At 39.8% G+C, this 20902-nt stretch overlaps 1 protein-coding gene across 2 annotated transcripts in view; it reads left to right on the plus strand.

Annotated features, from left to right (window-relative positions):
- The window catches only part of Astn1 (astrotactin 1), a 294474-nt gene that overhangs the window by 186641 nt on the left and 86931 nt on the right, over positions 1-20902 (plus strand). For both annotated transcript variants that reach the window (XM_013015580.1, XM_013015579.1), the window contains exons 9-10: positions 14058-14132; positions 20597-20734. In XM_013015580.1, the coding sequence (XP_012871034.1) occupies positions 14058-14132; positions 20597-20734 (213 nt within the window). The remainder of the gene's footprint in view (positions 1-14057; positions 14133-20596; positions 20735-20902) is intronic.

Here is a 20902-nt window from a genome sequence, read left to right on the forward strand (position 1 = left end):
CGCCCTCTCAGAGAGACGGTCCTTGATCTCACATACTCAAGGATTACTCTTCTTTCTCCATGCACGCTCTTCAACTTGCCATTCTAGACTCACTAAACTTGGTAAATCTGCACCCTACCACCTTCTTCTCTGCTCACTCAGAGCACAAAGCAAGGCTGATGCCAACTGCTGAATACTGACTGAATAAACAAATAAGTGTGTAACATTTATCTTCTCAATGGTTTTTGGCATCTTAGTCTCCATTAGCCTCAATGAGCTCCTCTATTAAATGGAAGGATTGAGTGACTGATCATTGGACTTTTTTGTTACGGTATCTTCTACCTCATGGCCTCTACTTTAGATCTCGGTTTCTCCCTCTGACCTTCTTTTTGTTACAGGACAATTTTCCTCATTCAGCCACCTGCTGCACAACGTGTCAGGTGCTCACAGTGGAAATCTGATCTTTTCTGTCTCACTTTACTTTTCATTGTCTCCTTCGGCCTGCCCGTCACCCAACAGACACAAAATTATCCTGACAAAATCACTATCTGGTCTTTCTAGCTCTAAACTTTAAGCCCACCTTAAACAAATACCTGTTCTCCCCTTCCCTGCATCACCGTGTCCAGGTTTGTTCATGCTCCAAAGCATATCTGAAATAGCATTTCCTGCTTGATCGATTTCCAGGTCCCCTTGAAGCAGATACAATTTCTTCTTCCATTGGACCCATTTTCTCCCCTTTCCCTCAGACTCTCCCATTCTTCCTGGGAGTGGGGTAGTGTTCTCCCCTTATTAGTTCTTTCAGACAGTTCACCTGATCTTTGGTCTTCAGCACTGGGTGGTGGGAGATCCCAGACCTCATAGGGAGGGCTCTGGCCTCTGAGAAAGGAGGCCTGAAGCCCTGGTTCTGCCACATGCTTTTGGCTAACATTATTTAATTTTCCCAACCTTCACTTCTCCCATAGATGAAATGGTTCCATAAAATAGCTATGGGTCTTGAATGAGTATTAACTGGGATCATAAATGTAAACCATTTGCTCATTCATACTAGTTAATATACAATATATAGGAGCTTTTACTTATTCAGCCATAAAAACTTACAAACTGAATGCATGGTTTGTTTTTTTTTTTTACTTGTCATTCTTATCCTACTGGATTGTGATACAGTACAGGGACCCTTCCTTTCATCTGTGTACCTCAGAGTACTCTACAGTGTCTGGCTCATCAGAGGAGCATAATAGATGTTTGGGGAGTGATTCAGGACATTAATGAAGTCCTTGATGGCAGAGCAAGTGTATTAATCATTTCTGTATCCCTTGACAGTATTTAGCAAAGTGATTTTCACATGGCAATTAATTAATATTTTTTCAAGAAAATAAATAAATGACTGGGTAGTTCAATTAAAAATGAACCTTGCTAAATATACGTTGGAGTCAAAGAAATTATTTTACAGGAAAGGACTTGGGGCAAGAGTAAAAGCTTTATACCAAATAGTTCTTTGATGAGTACTGTATTCTTCCCTGCTTGTTTGCACTGTGAGTTTTCATAGAAACACTACATAAGTTGTATGTCTATTACATAACCTCTGCCCTTTACCCTTCAGTATTGTCTTGTGTTAGCACTGTTTGTGCCCCTAGCTTCTTCTTGGCAGAATTTAATGTGTGTTTCTGTGGTGGAAAAGGCAGCCCAAGGTTTGAACACTCCTTTGAACAGGGAGGTCATATTCTGCCAGGAATGTGCACTGAACCATTTTTGTTGCACGAGGATAGATTTATGCAGATTTATTGCCAACTTCTCCTTTTGTTTGTTTGTGAGCAAAGACAGATGTCAGGGACACACAGCAGACAGTGCCCGTGAAGAGGGGTAAAGTAGACTAACAAGCTTTCAGGAGGATTGAACTTGAGACCCTGACTGCATTAGTGCAGAACACACAACAGTGGAGCTTTGAGATGTAGAATCCAAAGAAACCTTGGGAGCAGGGGAGGAAATTCACAGTTAGAAAGTGACAACTACATCTCAATCACACTGAAACTCCATCCATCCATTTATTTAATCTTCTTACCGTCTTATAAGTAGCGAGTCATTATTATTGCCACCTTTCCACAGAAAAATGGAAGAAAGGCCAGGAAAGGTTAAACATCTTTTTCTCCATCAGCTTCATACAGCCAGCAAGTGACCTGAACCTAGACCTTGGATTCACATGAAGATTTCCTTGGGTCTAGAGCCCATTCACAAACTCAGACTGTGGTGAGACCTTTCTAGGGTGATTTATGTGTATGACCACAGGAAGAGTGGTGGTCAGCACGGAGATCTGCTCACTTAGAGTACGTGTTTTCTATGTCTGAAGCAGCTGCCAGGAAGGTAATAAAGGAGGAGGAAGATGGCAATCTCAAACCAGCCAGCTGGCCTGCCTAACTCCAAAGGAAATGTTGTAGGAGAGGCAATGTGAATTTGTGAGTGCAGGTGATGTGTTTCACTTCTTCATGGCCTCTGTGTGTGTGTGTGTGTGTGTGTGTGTGTGTGTCTGTCTGTCTGTCTGTCTGTCTGTCTGTCTGTCTATGTGTGCTGGCATCCGTACCTGTAAATGCATTTATGAACATTGGAAAAATTCCAGTCTGTATTAAACTGTTTTAGTGGAACTGTTGCAATGTACAAATCAAAATGACTGACAGATTTTAGAAAAACAAATGTATATCTTACATAATTGTAATGAGATTTGCGATCTTATTTCATCAATAAGGAAGACAGGAAAGGAACTCAATTTACTTCATCTCATCATATTATTCTGAAATTCAAAAAAAAAACCAGGGTCCCAATGAATTCTCTGACTACAATGCAATTTCTAATTTTATAGCAGTCATATTTTATACAATGTCACATGCAATGTTTGGTTGGCAGGGATGGGGACGTGTGCCAGTGGTGTGGGCAGTGTTACTTAGCTCAGTGCATGCTTTAGTGTCATGTATCTCATTTTAGAAAACATAGTGATGTTTTCCCCAACCTTAGATGTGTGGGATGGAGAACATAAATAATTAGAACCATAATGCCTGTATGTGGATGAATCTGATGTACCTTAAGCCATGAGGACCATTCTGCTGGAGATCACTTGTGAGGGATGCCTGGGGAAAGGCGTGAGCTAGCTATGTCAGGGCAAAAGCATTTCAAGAGGGAGACAGAGAGACAGTAATTAATGTGACCTGGGGTGTACTTGAATCACCCCTGCCCTTAAACACAGGCAAACAGAACAGATCACTTTTCCTGTGCTTTGGATGTAAACTTCTTCTCTATTCCACCATCTTCCCTTAAGGGCCAGTGGTCAATAAACTAGGCCAATGTCAACCCAACCACTCTGAGCATAGACCCAAGACTCTTTGTACATTTTCTGCAGTTGACTGCCCATGGTAGTTAGGGTAGAAGAGCAGAGCAAGGTATGTCAAAAAGTTTTGTGACACAAGATAACCCTCTGCTTTTTCCCTGACTAGCTATGTGATCTGAACTTTACCTATGCATCCAGGGAATAATAACTATCTGGCTGTAGAGCTATCTATCTAGGCAGTTGTGAAATTTTACATGGATGGCCCTGAGCACAGTGGCTGCCTGGCACATGGTAAGTGTTCGATAAATAGCAGCTACTATTATCAGCTTTCTCTGACTCATTCAAGACTTATTTTCCCTCCCTTTGCCTTATATAAGCTTCTATCCCAAAATATACTAAGGAGCTGCAACTCTAGGCCAACTCTCTCTCATTGTAAGGACAGATGAAATGAATCCTGCCTATAACTTCCATGATGTTCTGTACGTCAAAGAAACCTCTCTCCTTTCTCCCTTGAAGTCAGGTGTTGGGAATCAAAGGATTAATGCTAGTGCCCTCTGACGTCCTGTATTACCTCATATGCTTTTGGTTGACAAAAAGGCCCAATGTAGGAAATTCTGTAATTCTGTGCACATGTGTGTATGTGTATTTGTCTTTATTGTGACTTTTAGGGACAAGGCTCTATCTCTGAATTCCAGGGGTAAAAGTCTAAGGGAAAAGTTAAAACAATTTTTTTAGCTATCATACTTTTCAGATTCATTGTATGTACCCCTAAATTTTTATCAGACAAAACTCCTTCTTAACATTTAGAAACACAATGTCTGTTAATATGTGAATAGTAATAGTTAATACCTATTTAGAATGTATGTATCCCAAGGCTATTGTAAATTATTTACACATGTTAAAGTATCATTCCCCCTGTAAAGCTGATGAAGTAGGTACTGTTATCTTCCTCCTTTTTACAGGACATCATTGAGCCACACAGAGGCAAAGACATGGCAGGACTTTACTGCTCTGTCTCTTAATAAGACAATTTATCTAAAGCGCATGAATGCATATATACCCAAGATATAGAATGAAAACGACAAAGAAAGCTGATTAAAAATTAAGCCAAAGGCTCTCAGGAACCTGAAATTAATGTATACATTCTTTCTTCAGCAATTCCAAGTTTGTGTGAAGCACACTGCACTACAGATTCTCTCTACCTAGGAAGAAACTGAGACTCTGAAGTGCTGTACCTTTGCTTAAGTTCCCAGGAGTAGAAGGAGTTTGGACTGTAGCTTCCTGTAAGGCTCCTTTGTTCCATCCCATTGCCTGTGAGAAACCAAAGCATGAGCTGAGATGGGAGCATTGTAGACAGGAATGTAAGCTTTTCCTGCTTGAGGATCCTAGGGAGACTAGAGTAATAGGCAGAGGAGTAGGCAGGTGGGTGGATGTGGTGGGGGAAGCTTTGAGCCTGATTGCCTCTATTTTCTCAGTTGTGTAGGAAGCAAATTATTAGTGGAGGGGGAGAATTGGGGAGGAGGTGTCAGAGGTGTGAAGAGAAAAGAGGAGGTCTGAAACAATGATTTAAGAAGAGTGAGAGTAAATGGACAAATAAAATTCCGTCTGATCGTCGGAAATTATTCAGAGCCTGCCTGAGGTTAATGGTCAGGGATGTACAATGAGAACCTTCAGCGTGGTTTTCCAACTCCATTCACTTCTGCAAATGCAGTCATGGAGCCACAGGGTCCTTGGGTATAACAGCGTTGGAGTGTATCAGCCAAGTATGATGAAGCCGTTCAAAGACGTGTGAGTTGAGGCTGCGTGGAAAGGAATTATTAGCTAATGAGTGACAGAATTTAATCTGAGCACAGTGGGAAGACAATCTATGAGATGGGTGAGGGTCAGGAGAACAGTGGTAGGATGGATGGATTTAAAAATCTTGAGAGAGTAGAGTTAGGATTGAGGTAGGCAGGTGGGAGATGACACTCTTAAGATTGGAGTTCTTAAAGGCAAGACTAAGGGTGGGTTGTTAATAGTGGAGATCTTCAAGTCAAGAACAAGGGTGGTGGCAGGTGTTGGTAATTTAGGGCATGACAATGGTAGTTAAAGTGGGAAACAAAACCATTAGAGAAGAAAAACTAAGAAACCGTTTAGGTATTGGGGATACCAAAATCATCTAACGTTGTGGTGAAGCATTGGAGGAGATGGCTCTAGAAGACAGAAGGAGAATGAAAGCAGAGGGGCCCCGTGTGCTTTTGGCATGACTACAGCAAAGAACAGAAATGAGAGGAATAGTCTGATGGCATAAAGCAATGAATACTGTATTTCTAAGGTCATAGAGTTAACAAGTACTACCTACTCAGTCTAGATTCTGAGCCCACACTTCTAGATGCTTTGCTATTTAGAGATAAATATGGTATTTTTCCTATAAGACTCTCTCTATACATATGTATGTTCTCTCTACATAGTCTCTATATAATGATTTTTCCTATTAATTTTGTATTATATGACTAATACAATCATAAATATTCTAGTTCACTTTACATGAAATTTAGATGTTGAAAGGTAATAATTATATATTTGGTAAATGGACCATGAATACCCCAGTCCATTTTTGAAATATAACATTGGAAATTCATTTCTAGTCACCAAATGAGAATATTATTTATAATAAGTCAACAGCCAAATATTTTTATAGTATATTCTAAGTATATACATGCTGGTTGGGATTCAAGGTATTAATACCTCCTGTGTACTAGCATCAACACCGGATAGGAATTATTTATTCTGTCTACTGAGATGCTCCAAACTCAGCAATCCTGTGGCACCATTTCTGTTTACACAAATGAATGCCCTCAGCAGCCACACTAATTGGTTTCATCATAAATCTCTGAATACTAAGCTTCAGACAGGCTCTGAAATTGCCCAGTGACTCCCATCTAACCACTCCAAGTTCTGGTTAGTCTACATTGTAAATATGGAAATCCTGAGTTCGTGAGAAATCAAATGACTTACTAAAGTCATACAGTTCAGTGTCACGCTAAGGACTGAAATCAAGTCTGTCCAGCTGTCAGCACTTAACAATATTGTCAGGTTCTTTGTGGAGTAAGTTCTGTAAGGTTGTAATGTACTAAACACTGAAGATAAAGCAGTCAGGATGGCAGACCCTTCACGTCTGCTGAGGGGAAAGAGTAACTTAATGTATAAATTTTAGTTAAAGGATCTCTGAAAACATGCAGCATGCCATGAGAGTATTATAAATGGACATATATTAGTCTTGAAGAAACAGAAAGACATGTCTTAGAAAGTTATTTTTATATTACTTAAGAAATAGTATGTTATATTTAATCATGTAAAGTATCTGCAATTTAAATTGACACTAGTTTAAATTATGCTATTCAATTTCTCGAATATTATTAATATATAATGTTTAGTATAAGATTACAGTAGTATAAATTGTATATGAGTGTCTAGGTGGGTTTTTAGGTAAAGAATAATTGGGAAATCCCCCTAAGATTTTAACATGTCCTACTTAAACTATTGGAATCATTCTCTGTCACTGCACTCATTACCTTGTATAAAGCTATAAGTTTATGAAATAACCTAGGGACAGGTCATTCTGAGTATTATCATCTCTTCATCTAATTATGAAGAGAAATTGAGGTACAGAATGATTCAACCAACTGCATAACTGGAAAAGTCACTTTTGTCATTTTTCTCTTCATCCCTTCTCCCATATATCTTGTAAGCTACTTTTCCCAGAAACATTTCTTTATTAGCATGCACTAGTTGAACTAAGTGGGCTTTATTGTAACATTTCCACTCATGTACACAGGGTATGCAGACCAACCTCATCTTCTCTATTTGGAAGCACTTTTCAAATATACAGCTTTGTTTCACTGCTCTATTCTTACAAATGCATTTAGGTAGTCAGGAAAAGGATCTTGCCTCAAAAAATCTCATATTATATATGGATCAATGTCCCAGCTTGGGTCTTCATAGCATTGTCTCTAGTTTGGTAGAACCTTTGGAAGCCATGATTCCTACCAGGACCTTAGCCTACTGTAGGTCACAGACAGGCTTGAAAAAAATCTTATTTTACTTAAGTATGATAATTATTTTCATTTATAAAATGGGAGGAAGAAGGGTGAGCAAATACAGTCATTGTATTCAGTGTAATTATCATAAAAAAGGGTTAGCAAGTGTGGTGATTATAGTCAATGTATATTATATTAGAATTGAACTATGATAACTTGAGGGTAGAGGTGACAGGAATAATGAGAGACAATGATGGACGGATGACCCTGGTTAACATGCATTGTACTCATAACCCTACTTACAGAATTGTAACCCAATTTTATTTTGTAAAACAAAATAAGATGATCCCTTTAGAGGTAGGTGAAGGAATATGTATGTTCAGAGAAAATTCCTAATTTCTAAAAGCTCATCATGAAACATTCATCATTGCCTCCAGTAAAAACATTTATTCCTCCCTGAATTATATCAAACAGAATGCATTCATATAAACATAGATATGCACATGCACATTCTCTCTCATATTGTATTTCTCTACCTTTTTTGTACCTATCTGTCTGTCCCATTATCCATGATAGCCCTTCACAAGCAAGTCCATCACTTGCAATGCTGCCCCAGAATTTTGGAATTATGTGTGTAGGGCCAAGTTAGGCTAAAGGACTCTTACATAAAGCAGAAGTGGTTTCTTCCTTATATGAAGAGAGCCAGGATGAAGAGCATGCCTGTTCTTAGTCTGGCAGACTGGCCATGACATGTTCTCACTTCCTTAGTTGGAGCCAGGTTATCTATTAGAAGAAATGCCTGTGAAACTAGGACAAAAACCAAACATCAAAACCACAGCTCTCTCATGGCGCAGAGCATTCTAAAGTCTAAGAGAAAATGCCTGCAACTGCTGATATGTCTTAGAGATGTGGAGAGGGATCTGGGGAAAGCAACTGAAATATTAGAAATGATCAGTGCTTACAGACTGAATAGGCTGTAAGTATTGCCTGAGACCTGAGGAGAAAAAAGGGCAAATGAAAGATCACTCGTGTTGCTTAGCACACACAGTTGGCACATATGTCCTGCTGGCTGCAAGGTTGCCATTACGGTGGGCTCCTCTCTGGCGTGGATTCCGCTCCTACTTAAGGCCATGGTTCTGTGATGGTTCCTGTGCTGTCCTGTGATACATGCCAATGAAAGACATCCACCGCTGCGTACGAAGGAGGACAATCTTAAGGGCCTTTAGTTTTCAGAATAGAGATTTTGTTTATTGTCAAGCTGATGTACAGTGGGGTACAGCTACATATGTAAGGGAGTGAGTATATTCCTTGTTGAACTTGTTACCCCCTCCCTCATTTTCCTCCCACTTTCCTTCCTCCCGCCCCCTCCCCCAAGTTGTGCAGTTCATTTCAAACATACTGTCTTGTGAATATCGCTGTTGCATTGGTTTGCCCTTTGTCCTTTGTCTGGCCATTTTGTTGTTCCTCTTCCCTTATCTATTTCAGATAAACATGTATACAATACCCAAGGTACCAAAATCAAATACAATGATAACAGGTGATAAAACGGGAAAAAGAGAAAAATAAAACACACAAAACAAGAAAGAAAACCTCTTGTGTCCATGTCTTGGATTTCATTTCGCTTAGCATCATTTTATATGGTCGTATGTAGATAGCTATTGAGCTATTCTGCTCATCTGCTAGGATTCTCCTAGACATACACTAATTATTACAAATGAGGTAAACCATGGGATCTGTTTCTTTGTGTCTGGCTTACTTCACTTAATATAATTTTTTCCCAAGTCTTTCCATTTCCTTACAAGTGGGTAGTATCATCTTTCTGATGGAAGCATAGTCCATTGCATATGCATCTCTCTCTCTCTCTCTCTCTCTCTCTGTATATATATATATATATATATATATATATATATATATACATATCACATTTTCTTGATCCATTCATCTACTGAGGGGCATCTGGGTTGGTTCCATATCTTAGCTTTATGGCAAATAATGCGATGAACATGGTTGTGCTGGTAGCTTGAGTATGGCCTTGTTTGTGGTGATTTGGGTAAATACCAGAAGAGGGATTGCTGGGTCATAGGGGAGCTCTGTATTTAGTCTTTTGAGGAATCTCCATACTGCTTTTCAGAGTGGTTCAACAAGTCTCCATCCCCAGCAGCACTGTTGTAGCATTCCCTTTTGGCCACATCTCCTCCAGCATTTGTTGTTAGTAGATTTCTTGACTATAGCCATTCTAACTGGGGTGAAGTAGAATCTCAATGTTGTTTTGATTTACATTTCTTTTATGGCCAGAGATGTTGAGCAGAATAGAAATCTTGCAAACAAAAATTTTTAAGTGCTATCATGACTTTTGAATCTACAGATTTTCCTAAACTCAGATGTGCCTGTGTTACCCAGTGCTGGACAGAGAAGAGTAGAAGCCACCTATCCTAAAAGAGACAAGAGATTGAACATTCTTTCCAATGGCAACTTTGACTCCTCTGTTCAACATCTGGCCTGACACTGCTTGTGGTCTCCTAAGGGCCTAGCTTTTTTCCGCAAGGCCAGCCTCATCACAGCATGTTCAGTAGTGCTGCATACTCCTGGTGTCTTGGGGTTCTTGTCATCGCATGCAGATTAAAGCTGAGTCTCAAGTCTTTATTTCAGTTGACATTCACTCACTCTTTCCCTCAGCTATTGCCTTGAAATCCAAATGGAGGCTGCTATCTGTTTCCCTGACTGAGATTGACTTAAGATGTTCATTGAAGTGGGGATATTATCAGGTGGTCCCGAACATTTATCAGGCCCATGATATTTCCTCACAGGCTCAAATTTCCCCAGAGGACAGTGAAGACATGAGCTGGAGTTGCTAGAGGTTGTCTACCATGGGGTTAACCACTTTGAGAGAATTGAGCCCATGGTGTAAATAACAGAGCAAAGAGAAGAGAGGAAGGATTATAATAACCTTTAGACACACTTTGCAGGTTCTGGGGAGTAACTTCCATCTAAGGACTCAATGATAGGCCTAGTTATGGTGACTTTCCTCTTTGAGTTACCCTTAACTACCCATGTAAACAGTTTTGGTGCTTCCAGAGCTACTATTTATCACTTTGCTCCTGTCTTTTCCTGTGTGACTGCATGAGCCAAACTTCCATGCACTATCACTTCATGTACTCCCAATCCTCTTCATTGAACCCAGGATAGCTGACTTACTATAAGCCAGGTCCACTTAGCTTTATCTTCTGTGGGCTCATTCCTCTTCCTTGTTACCATGATCTTCTGTTTGTCTGAGCTCCTATGTATTTCTGCGGAATAAGAACCTCTTTATTCTAATTCCTGCTTCCTAATAGCTCAAGTAACACACAATAGGTGTCTATAAATATTTGGTAAATAAAACAAGTTAGAATTTCCATCTCTCTGGCAGATTATCCATGAATCTAGTAGGAAGAAAATTAATTTTTATTTATTTAGTTTCTTTGCTGGTACAGTTTACAACTCTTTGGTATCTCTTGCCATTTTCTGACAGACTCTTCCTCTTCCTTTTGTGTTTAGTGTCAATGCTGTAAAATGATCATAGGGGAGAAAAAGGTAGCCTTTTCTTACTTACCATTGTCTTCTTTCCAGCAAATCTGAGATCTGAGTAAATCCTGTGTTGGAATTGCAGTTGTACCTTAGGGCAAAACACATCTTTTTTTATGGAAATGGACAAATAGCTCCTTATTATAGGATTTACATTTAATCCAGGTAATTAGTAAATTTAACATGTTTAATAACTGCTTCTATGGCACTCAATAATGCCAGGCACTGTTCTGAGCATTTAAATTATATTCACTAGTTCTTCCTTATAACACCCTTGCCTAGTACATATGATTATTGCCACAGCCTCATTTTGGAGAACAAGATAAGGATGTCGGGATATAGAGTGATTAAAGAACTTGTCCAGGGTCACACAGGGATTGCTAGCTGAACTGGTAGCCGAAATAGGCAGCTCACTCCAGAACTCATCTCTCAGCCATAGTGTTCTGCAGCTTCTACATGTGAACAGGGTGGGTCTACACTGCATATCTCAAATATAATTAACTCTGTTTTCCAGTATGTCAAAAATAAGTGGCCTCTTTGATCTCTTCTAAGCAACGTGTGGATGTATGCTTAATATATCTTTCCAAGTTCATTGATTCACTAATTGTGACTTGAAGATACATTTATTTGTGTCACTCTATGCCATTAATTGTTCACATGGTAATCAATGCCAGTCTGAAGATTTGTCTCCACAAAATGCATTTTCTAACAACCTAGGAAACATGCCAAGAATTCACTCTAATTACATATTGTACCAGTTTTGTATGCTAGAAGATAAAATGTGTGCTTCTTAAAATTATTAGACTTATAATAAATAAATTTGGTTCTTCCCAAAATGAAGGGAGGAAACTTCATGTCTTTCCTATCTTTTCATTGACCTCTCAAGGTGTCTAGGTTAGTAGAGATCATTTTTTCTTATGACTTCTAGATTTTTCTTTTGAATGAATACTTAAATTTTCAGTTACCTTCCAGCCACTGTTCAACAGAAAAAATCAGATTGAAGCCCTACTCTGTGGCTTCATCCGTAACAGAGCAAACGTGAACAACAGTTGGGAATAGGGATTTCGTAGTGAAAATGTTGGATACTTTGGAAGTCTCAGTGTTACCCAATTGAACTCTATTCCTGTGTAGTCCCATAGCCACTCCTTGCAACCATGGACTCTAATTAACCCCAACGAAAGAGTTAATTCATAATTTGGTTTGGTTAAATTAATAGTGCTTAACCTTAACCTTATTTGTAAATCTCTTTTTGTTAGTCTGAAATGAAATTCCTAATCAATAAAATCCATGTATACAATATTTCAACAAATAAATGCAGTGCCTTTATAGGATTAAATGAGAAATAAGAAGGTAATTTATAATGATATGATTATTTTAAAATGTAAACTCTCTATTACTGTAGAAAAATAACACAATTGGAAGAGATTTGCACTTAATATAGATTTTCTATAATATAATATATAAAATACCTGACACATGTGAGAGCAATGTAGACTTATGTATGTGTGTTGTGTTGTGAGTGTGTGTGTGTGTGTGTGTGCTGTTTTAGTGAATCAAAGTGATTGTACCAAGTGTAATCTTTCTTTAACTTACATAATGGTTATATATGTGAAACTTGCCTTGCATTAAAACTGTACGTGACTTGTATTTATATGAATGAATGAAATTCACATTTAGACTTAGATCATTATAAACAGATTTTTAACACTTAAGTGAACAACCATGATGACAATCAAATGCCTGCGAAGTATAGGAAATGTATTTTTGTTGTTGATATAGAAAACTGTCTTGAGCACTCCACTATTCTATCTGCCTTAGCATCACCTTCTAAATGACAGTTGTATACACCAGTGATGTTAGTCAAGAACAACTTCATATGTTCCCTCAACTGTCCTCTGTTGAGTGATATCCCTTGTACTGACAACTCCTGAATACTAGAATTACTAGAATATTGAATATTAGATTTATCCCTTGCTAAAAATTTATTTATTCTCATTCTTTTTGTAGCCTTTATAAAACAAAGCAATATCCACAATAAAGTTCTTTTTTATTTTTTATTGTGAAAATACTGTACAGAGGGGTTACAATTACATGGGCAAGATAGTGAGTACATTTCTTATCAAGCATTGCAGCCTCCTCCTTTGTTTACCCTTCCCATCCCTTCCCAGCCTCCCCCCATCCCCCCACCCAATCCCCCCCACTAAAGTTGTAAAGTTCGTTTTCGACATGACAACTTGTACTTCTCATTGTTGCAACACAATAAAGTTCTTAATAATTAGTGATAAGCCTAAGTTCCATGAGTGTGAGGGATAATATATTCACTTAGTACAAGTTATCAATTTTACCAATCCTGTTTACATGAATTAAGTGCTCATTTTGGACAACACAGCTGAGTTCTTAAAATGTACATATTATTTAAAAGGGCCAAGTTTTACTACTTTCTAGTTCCGGTTTTCTTTCTAGATTTTCCTAGAAATGTTTGAAGTTAACGATTATTTGTATATACCATTTCAATTGTTCCTGTTTGAATGAAGGAGATTAAAATGTTTGAAGGACCTGGAATTATCGAAGACTCAGACTTGTCAAGTCATTATGAATAAACAAGGGAACATAGTGGCAATCCTGTTTGAGCTCTGGCCCTTGATCCAACAGGTTTGCCTAACCTTCACAAGGGTTTTGAGGCGGCTGCTATTAAATGTATTTTTCACAAATGAGAAATTAAGCTCAGCAAATCAAATAATTTGACAAAGTCAGACAGTTGGCTCAATGTCAAAATAGGGTTTGAATGTAAAACTGTCTGATTGAAAAGACTGTGACTTTCCCAAGAAATCATCCTGTCGCTCATTTTTAAGTGGGTTGAGGCTAGGTCTCTATAAATGCACTTCTAAAGAATCATCCATTATGATACTTGAAGTCTACCTGAATATAATTTTACTCTATATGTAGTTCTGATTTTCATGTCTATTAAATTCCACCTGCCTAGAGGTTTAGTGATTTTTTTATGTGAATCTTGTTCTTGGTCAGATTCCAGGATTCAAAGTCACATGGGAGCTCACATTAGTGACTTTTCTGTTACCAGGAACTATGTCTTCTTCATTGTTGGGTGTCTGTAATCTGTCACGGTAGCTAGCATGAACAGATTGTTTGTTGAGTGGACTTTAATTGAATAATATTTCTTCTTTTAGACCTTGGCCTTACACAATATTTCAGCGTGGCTTTGACCTGGTTTTGGGAGAGCAGCCCTCTGATAAAATATTTAGGTAAGTGGTTCTCCAGGGAATTGCTTAGCTATGTCTGCAAAGCCGATATCACACTTCTCCTTGCTGAACTTTTTTTTCTCTTAGTACTCAATTATAAAGTAGGAATAACTTCAGGCATTTTGCTCTAACAAAGACACTTCTTCCAAACCATGGCCAGTGATAACTTGGGGGACTTGAAGTCACACACATTCTGTTTGAGTCCTAGTTTTCTTCCTTACCAGCTCTGTGAACCTCAGTAATCTACTTAAACTCTCAGAACTTCTAGTTTACACATTTGTTAAATATGGGTACATTGCATCCTGGACAAGATTACTTTGGAGGGTATGTGAGGTGATACAGGGAAAGTCTCTGGCACAATAAAACACACACACACACAAATAAACTGGCACAATATCAGTTAATGTCAGTTTCTGCTTTGTTTGTTTTTTGCATCTAATTTGCACCTTCCTTATAGTATCTTAAGTTGATCAAAATTAATCTCTCCTGTCCCTGCATTCCCTCTTTCCTAAACCCTAACTTATTGCTTTTTTAAAATCCATTATCTTCTTGATCAAGTTTGCTGCTTCTAGTCTCTCCCAAATTTCGACCTGCACATATGGGAATAGTATGCATTACAAAGATCCGCAAGCTAAGGGAGGATTTGGATGCCAACCATGAACAAATGAATCTTCATAAAATTTAATTTATTCCAGGCCTTCACAAGGATGCAAGCTTATTTTAAATCTAAGACCTCATTGTCCTCTCATTTTCTCAGTCTATTTTTCCCTATTGCATACATTGGCTGAGTACCCACTAAGTACAGAGATAGTGTTTGTCCTGGCAAGATGGACCTGAGTACATCTCACTCCATGAGCAAGCCCTCTAGTAGAGGAAACAGTCTTGCATGAGCAGCCGATGTTAAAGGATGAATTCAGCAACTGCATGCCACGGTTGGAGAATTGATGAGCTGAGTGGAACAAATGGAAGTCTTGCTTCCTTTGCCTACACACATCCAGTTTTCTGGGGCTCACTTACTACCCCCTTTCCAAACTGCTTTCTCAGACTTTTCCTTGTCAGTCAGGCCTAGCTTGACTTGGCACCTGAATTTGCCTCCTTGAACCCACTACTCTGTAACTTGTCATGCTCCTCCCAGTGGCTTAGGCTGGACTCAGCTTAATCATAGCCGTTTTCTCCTAAGGCATGCTCTTGGCTAGAATACAGATTTACAAAAGCACTTCCTCAGAAGGCCGCTGCTTGCCCTTTGCTCTCCTGAGTGTCTCTCCCTGGGCAGACTGGGTCCACATTAATGACATTGTCCTCAGGCTGCGTTTGAGGTTTCGTTTTGGAAGAGATATCAGCCCCATTCTTTGGGCTGTAACTTGGTCTTTTAAACTTTCCAACAATGATTTATCATTTGGCTGACTTTTTCTTTCTCTTTCTTATGCTTGTCTGCCAGGACCTTTGAAGGGTAATAAAAACAAGGCAATAAGGGAATCAGGTGGAATTTTGCTAATTAACATGGAGAAGTTTCCTGGTCCCTGAGAGTAAGAAACTAAGACTAAAAAAGAAAGATTTAATGAAGTTGCTATTAGAGCAGAATCTTTATAACACTGTTTCATCCTTAGAAAATACCATTTTCTTTTAAACATATTGGCTGCCAATGGGATATCATGCCCAAGCACTATGTAAAGACGAATAAAGAACATTGTATTGCATGAGAGAGGTGAACTCTTTCAAGTGACAATAGGCTAATCAATAAGTGATTAATAATTTTGGTTCCTAACATTAAAAGGACTAGTCTCTCAATATGAAAGTGATATTTTAGGCATTAGAAACTTTAGTCAACTACCTACCAATGGCTATTCTTGAAAAGTTTGTGGCATAGTCACTTTCTATAATTGGCTATTCTACTATTTCATAATTTTGTCCTGACTAATTCTAAGCCACTGCATACTTTTCTGAACCATGCAATAAAGTTCTAATTTCTAACATTCAAACCATTCTACCATTGACTGCCAACATATGACCGCTTGAAAATAAACTACTCTTCTCCTATGGAACCCTTCCTTCTTAGTCAAATCTGGCTTCTAACTGATCCAGTGCCACAAATTAGTGAGATATTTCCCATTCTGTGCATTTTACTCAGACTCTTCACTCCACCAGGAATGTATCTTTTCCATTTAATATAACTCCCATTCATCTTCCTGGTCTAGACCAGGCTTCTAAACTTATCATCTCTTGAGAAAAATCACTGTTTTAGATATGACCAAGACAACTACTGTCTTCAAGAGTTTAGTCACACCCAGGAAATATTTTTTCTATTTTCTATTTTGGTCCTCTGTAAGAATATCCACACTTCATTGATAGAACCAAAGATCAGACCCAGCACAAACCACTTAATTCAAAGGTACAAGGGGATGTGCCAGAGAATAAATGCTTTATAAAAGTACTATGGTGATGCCAATCTATAGGCAAATTGATAAACACTGCTATACAGGTCCTCTAATACACTGCATTACTCACAATGACATTTCCTCCTCCAAGTTTCTCATATTTATTAGTGAATTATTTTATTTCAGATTTATTATTAACTTTCCTTTTGTTTCCAAATAACATGGAGGTCTTCCTGAAGGAAGGGCTAGTAATCTATTTAGATATCTGGTATGTAACAAATCATTTTGAACCCAGGAGGTCTTCAGTATATAACTGTAGTTTGTTATTTCCAGTAGTTACTAAGGGCTGGATGCTCAATCACACTTTTATAACCTTGAAATGCCAGCTGGATTGAAAGAGTCCAAGAGGATCTTGTACAGCCCAACTGAGTCTTCTCAGCAAGCTCTAGTGCTAAATATGTCCTCTCAGTCATCGAAAGAATCACTCCATTTCACTAGACTCTGTAGTGGCAGGGATTGATGTAGACCAAATTTACCTTTCAGAGTCCTCCCTCACCAGGTATATGTGCACAGCCCTGAGAACAATACTAGTCCTGGAATAGCCTGGTCAAAACGATGTATCATTTTCTCCCAGTCTGTGCTAAGCCATGGAGAGAGAACAGGTTTTTTTTTTCTTTCCAGTGCTCTCTGGCATGTGCTTATCTCCAAACCCTCTGGCGTAATAGGACCATGCCATGTATAATGCAGCCACTGATGACAGTGGACACCAGCAGCTGTCACCAGAGAGAAACCACAATTTGGGAGAACTTTCAAGATGCTCACCCAACTTCTCTTGGGTGTTTTGGTGTTTTTTTTGTAAGTTGTTCCTGCCAAATCTGCATGAGCGAGGGACAGATGAGATTTCAGGACACAGCCTTTCTCTGACAGCTTACTCTATATTTGGTTTTTGGAGATGTTCAGTAGATTTTTCAGATGAAAGACAGCTTTAGCATCTCATAGGCATGAGCCAGCAAGGGCTGAAAGTTGCTATGATCCACACCTGACATCCAGATTGACCTTATCTTTCCTCCGAGCCTTGCAGGGGAGGGAGTGTAATTAGCCTTCTTAACATATGAGAAGGTAAGTTTGTAAGATAGGACCAAAGTGTCAACAGTAGAGGACTGATTGGGAGTATACATGAGCTATCTCTGAGAGGACCTGCCCCCGTGAAAGCAGGCTTCACATTCTAGGTTTCCAACTGGCCCCATCACAGACTGGATATTACGTTGCTTTTCCTGTAGATTCCCAGAAGCTACTATGAATTTAGGATAGCCACCATGCCAATCCCAGATCCATCTTGACCATTCATCCTCAGAGGTTAGCCCATGTGACTCTATATAATAGAGCGATACTGTTGCCATCACTTTGGTTTTTAAACTAAAGCAACAAGTAGAATCTCCTTATTGATTTGTCAATAAATATTTATTGAGTGATGTCCTTGGAATATAAATTTCATTAGTCACCGGGGAATACAAAGATGACAAAGAACTGCCCTCTTCTACTCCAGAGATAATGCGCCTCTTAATGATAATGGACACAGAAAAATGATAGATAAACTGAATGCCAGCAAAGGACTCTGTGTAAAATAGGCAGAAACATGGCCTAGCTTGAGGTTTGAAAGTCAAGTCTCTCGGGATCTTTCTAGAAGGACTGGCACAGTCAATGGGTCAGTTGCGTTGGAGAAGACAGAATAAAATCCAGGAAGCCATGACAGAGTGGTGGAACTATTAGGCTCACTTTAGGAGGTGGGAACACAAAGTGAAGCAGGTTGAGAGGAGAAGAAGGTGAAGGCAAGCTTTGCCCTTTGTTCTACACAGATGCAATGCCATATCACAGTTTAAGTTGAGGTTTACTTTACCCCCTAGGAATATTACCGCATGCAGCTGATGAGGGAAAACTAGGAGGTGGGTAGGCATGGACTCCACTCTTCCAAAACAATAATTAACCATCATCAATTTACCAGAACTGCCAGTAGTTTCCTAAAATCTGATACATAATCGAAGTAAAATGATAGTTTCAAAACCAAAATAGAAAACAAGAGCTCGTCTCTCTGTCCAGTGAACGGCCCCCTCTCTGGCACCGTGTAAGCTTACAGATCTTCTCCCTGGCTCCTGCCAGAGCCTGGGTAGTAAAATGGTATTGTCTCCAGAATGTCCATTGTGAGCCAGATGTGATGGCTCACAGCTATAGCCCCAGCTTTTGGGGAGGCAGAAACAGAATGATCAGATGCCCAGCCCTGACAAAGGTAAGCCCGACTTTGTATCAAAAGAAGCAAACAAACCTGAGTTCAAAACCCAGACTATGAGAGCAAGTGAGCAAGCAAAATACTGAGAGAGAGAGAGAGAGCAGCGGGGGGAGGGGGGAGAATATGCATCATGCAATGCAGAGAGAAATCATACAAACTCTTGGAAGGTTTGTCCTTCAACTCACATTAACCTTTAAGTTCCAAGTGCCTGGTGTTGTGAGGATAATTACTCTCCCTGAATCATCTCCTTCATACAGCCAGATGTAATGTGTGTGCATGTGTCTGTGCTTCTGTCTGTGTATGCACACGTGAATAAATAGGCTATTATGCCTTCAATTTAACTAGTTAATTCACAGAAGAATGAAAGAGAGGTCTTCTTTTGTCTGCTATGTCATGAACTTTCCTCTTCTGGTGAGGTGCCTTCCCTTGCCCACACAGATTCCCTTCCACTGCCTTCTGCCCCTGAAGGTAGGCAGTTGTGAAAGCCTTCTTCAGTACGAGCAGCATCTTGGAGTTCTTAGCGTGCTGGAGAAGCAAGGGAACAAGAGTTAGGGCATAGATAGAGAAATCCTGCAAAGCTTGGCCACAGCCCACCTACCGCACATGCTCGCATCTCCCCTGGGAACATCCCTTGGTGAATCCAGCCCCTGCCTTGCTTTTAGCTGTCTTGGCACCAAGGGTTGACTTTCAGCGCATGGGATGAAGTCACATAGCTTGTGAGTCCCTGTCAGTGGGACTCTTTTGTGGCCAGCATCCAGGAGAGGCTACACGAAAGATTTTTAAATCACCAAATCTGGTTTCCTAGCATCTCAAACAAACCAGGGAGGAAAGGGGAGGATGTAGGTTAATGGAGAGAGGGGAGCAGGGTTCTGAAATGGTATAATGTGACCAGCACACAAATGTGCAGGGCTCTGCTTAATTGTCAGCATCTTTCCATTGTTCCTCCCTCCACATTGAGTTGGGAGGTGATGCCAGACTACCGCAGCCGAAGCTCGTGATATCCCACCCACACTGGCTTTTATCCCATAGACTATTTTTGACTGTGAACACAGAGCATTTGAATGTCTTTGAAATGAAATGAATGAATGAATAAACAAATAATCTCTCACGGAGTCTTTAGGCTCTCCCTGGAAATGCTGATTGATTCTTTTATTCCTTTTAGCTCTTATTATAAGAATATTAACAATAATAAAAATTCTCTGTGTCCCAAGGGTTAGCACTGTTGGTTCAGGGTGTGGGAGGAGTACAGAGAATAAATCTCAGCCTGTTTTGTTCATTTGTTCATTCCTCTCTTCTCTTCACTGGAGGATCCTGGGCTTTAGTCATGGATGTTCCTGACTCACAGAAAGCCAGAAATGGGGAGCTTTTCCCCTGCCATTTTTCTTGCTAGGGCTTCTCCAGGCTCAAGATAACCATTGCGGTCTCTAGAGGTATACAGCCTAGGGGTAGGAATGGAAGGGCAGCTTCTCAATCAACCTGCCTTCAATTATGTCTGACGTAAGAAGGAGGAAACCCTGCTTGAAATCTAAAGAAAGCTAAGACTCACTTCTTGCGAGGTGTTAAAAAATACATCTAATACCTGGTGAATGGACACCAGAAGCAGTTTGGCAGCTATCCGGCCCCATAAGCAGGGCCAGGTCTTTCTGTATCCTACTCACTCAGTCATGGCATCCACGAAGGGTAAACATCGAACCCTCCTGAAGAGGACTGTGAGGGCTAACGGGAAGGCAGCTCTGATGACAGAGTGCCAGACCATCACCGGCATGGCGGTGGCCAGCCTTAACTACCTGGTGTTCGTGTGGTTGCAGATTCACCTACACCCTGGGGGAAGGCATGTGGCTGCCCCTCAGCAAGAGCTTCGTGATTCCACCCGCCGAACTGGCCATCAACCCATCAGCAAAGTGTAAGACGGACATGACCGTGATGGAGGATGCTGTGGAGGTCAGGTGAGTCTACTTTTAGGATCTTGAGTGACATATGTTGTTTGGAAGGCAAAATGAGAAATGACCTGAAGTTCCTGGGTGCTGGAAAAGTCACCACAGCATTCTGGAAAGAGAAGTTAGCAGCAGGCCTGCAAGTTCCCCATACAAAGGACCCAGATCTGTTCTTATCTG

The sequence above is a fragment of the Dipodomys ordii genome, unplaced genomic scaffold (genome assembly GCF_000151885.1).
Source record: "Dipodomys ordii isolate 6190 unplaced genomic scaffold, Dord_2.0 Scaffold27, whole genome shotgun sequence".
NCBI classification, from domain to species: domain Eukaryota; kingdom Metazoa; phylum Chordata; class Mammalia; order Rodentia; family Heteromyidae; genus Dipodomys; species Dipodomys ordii.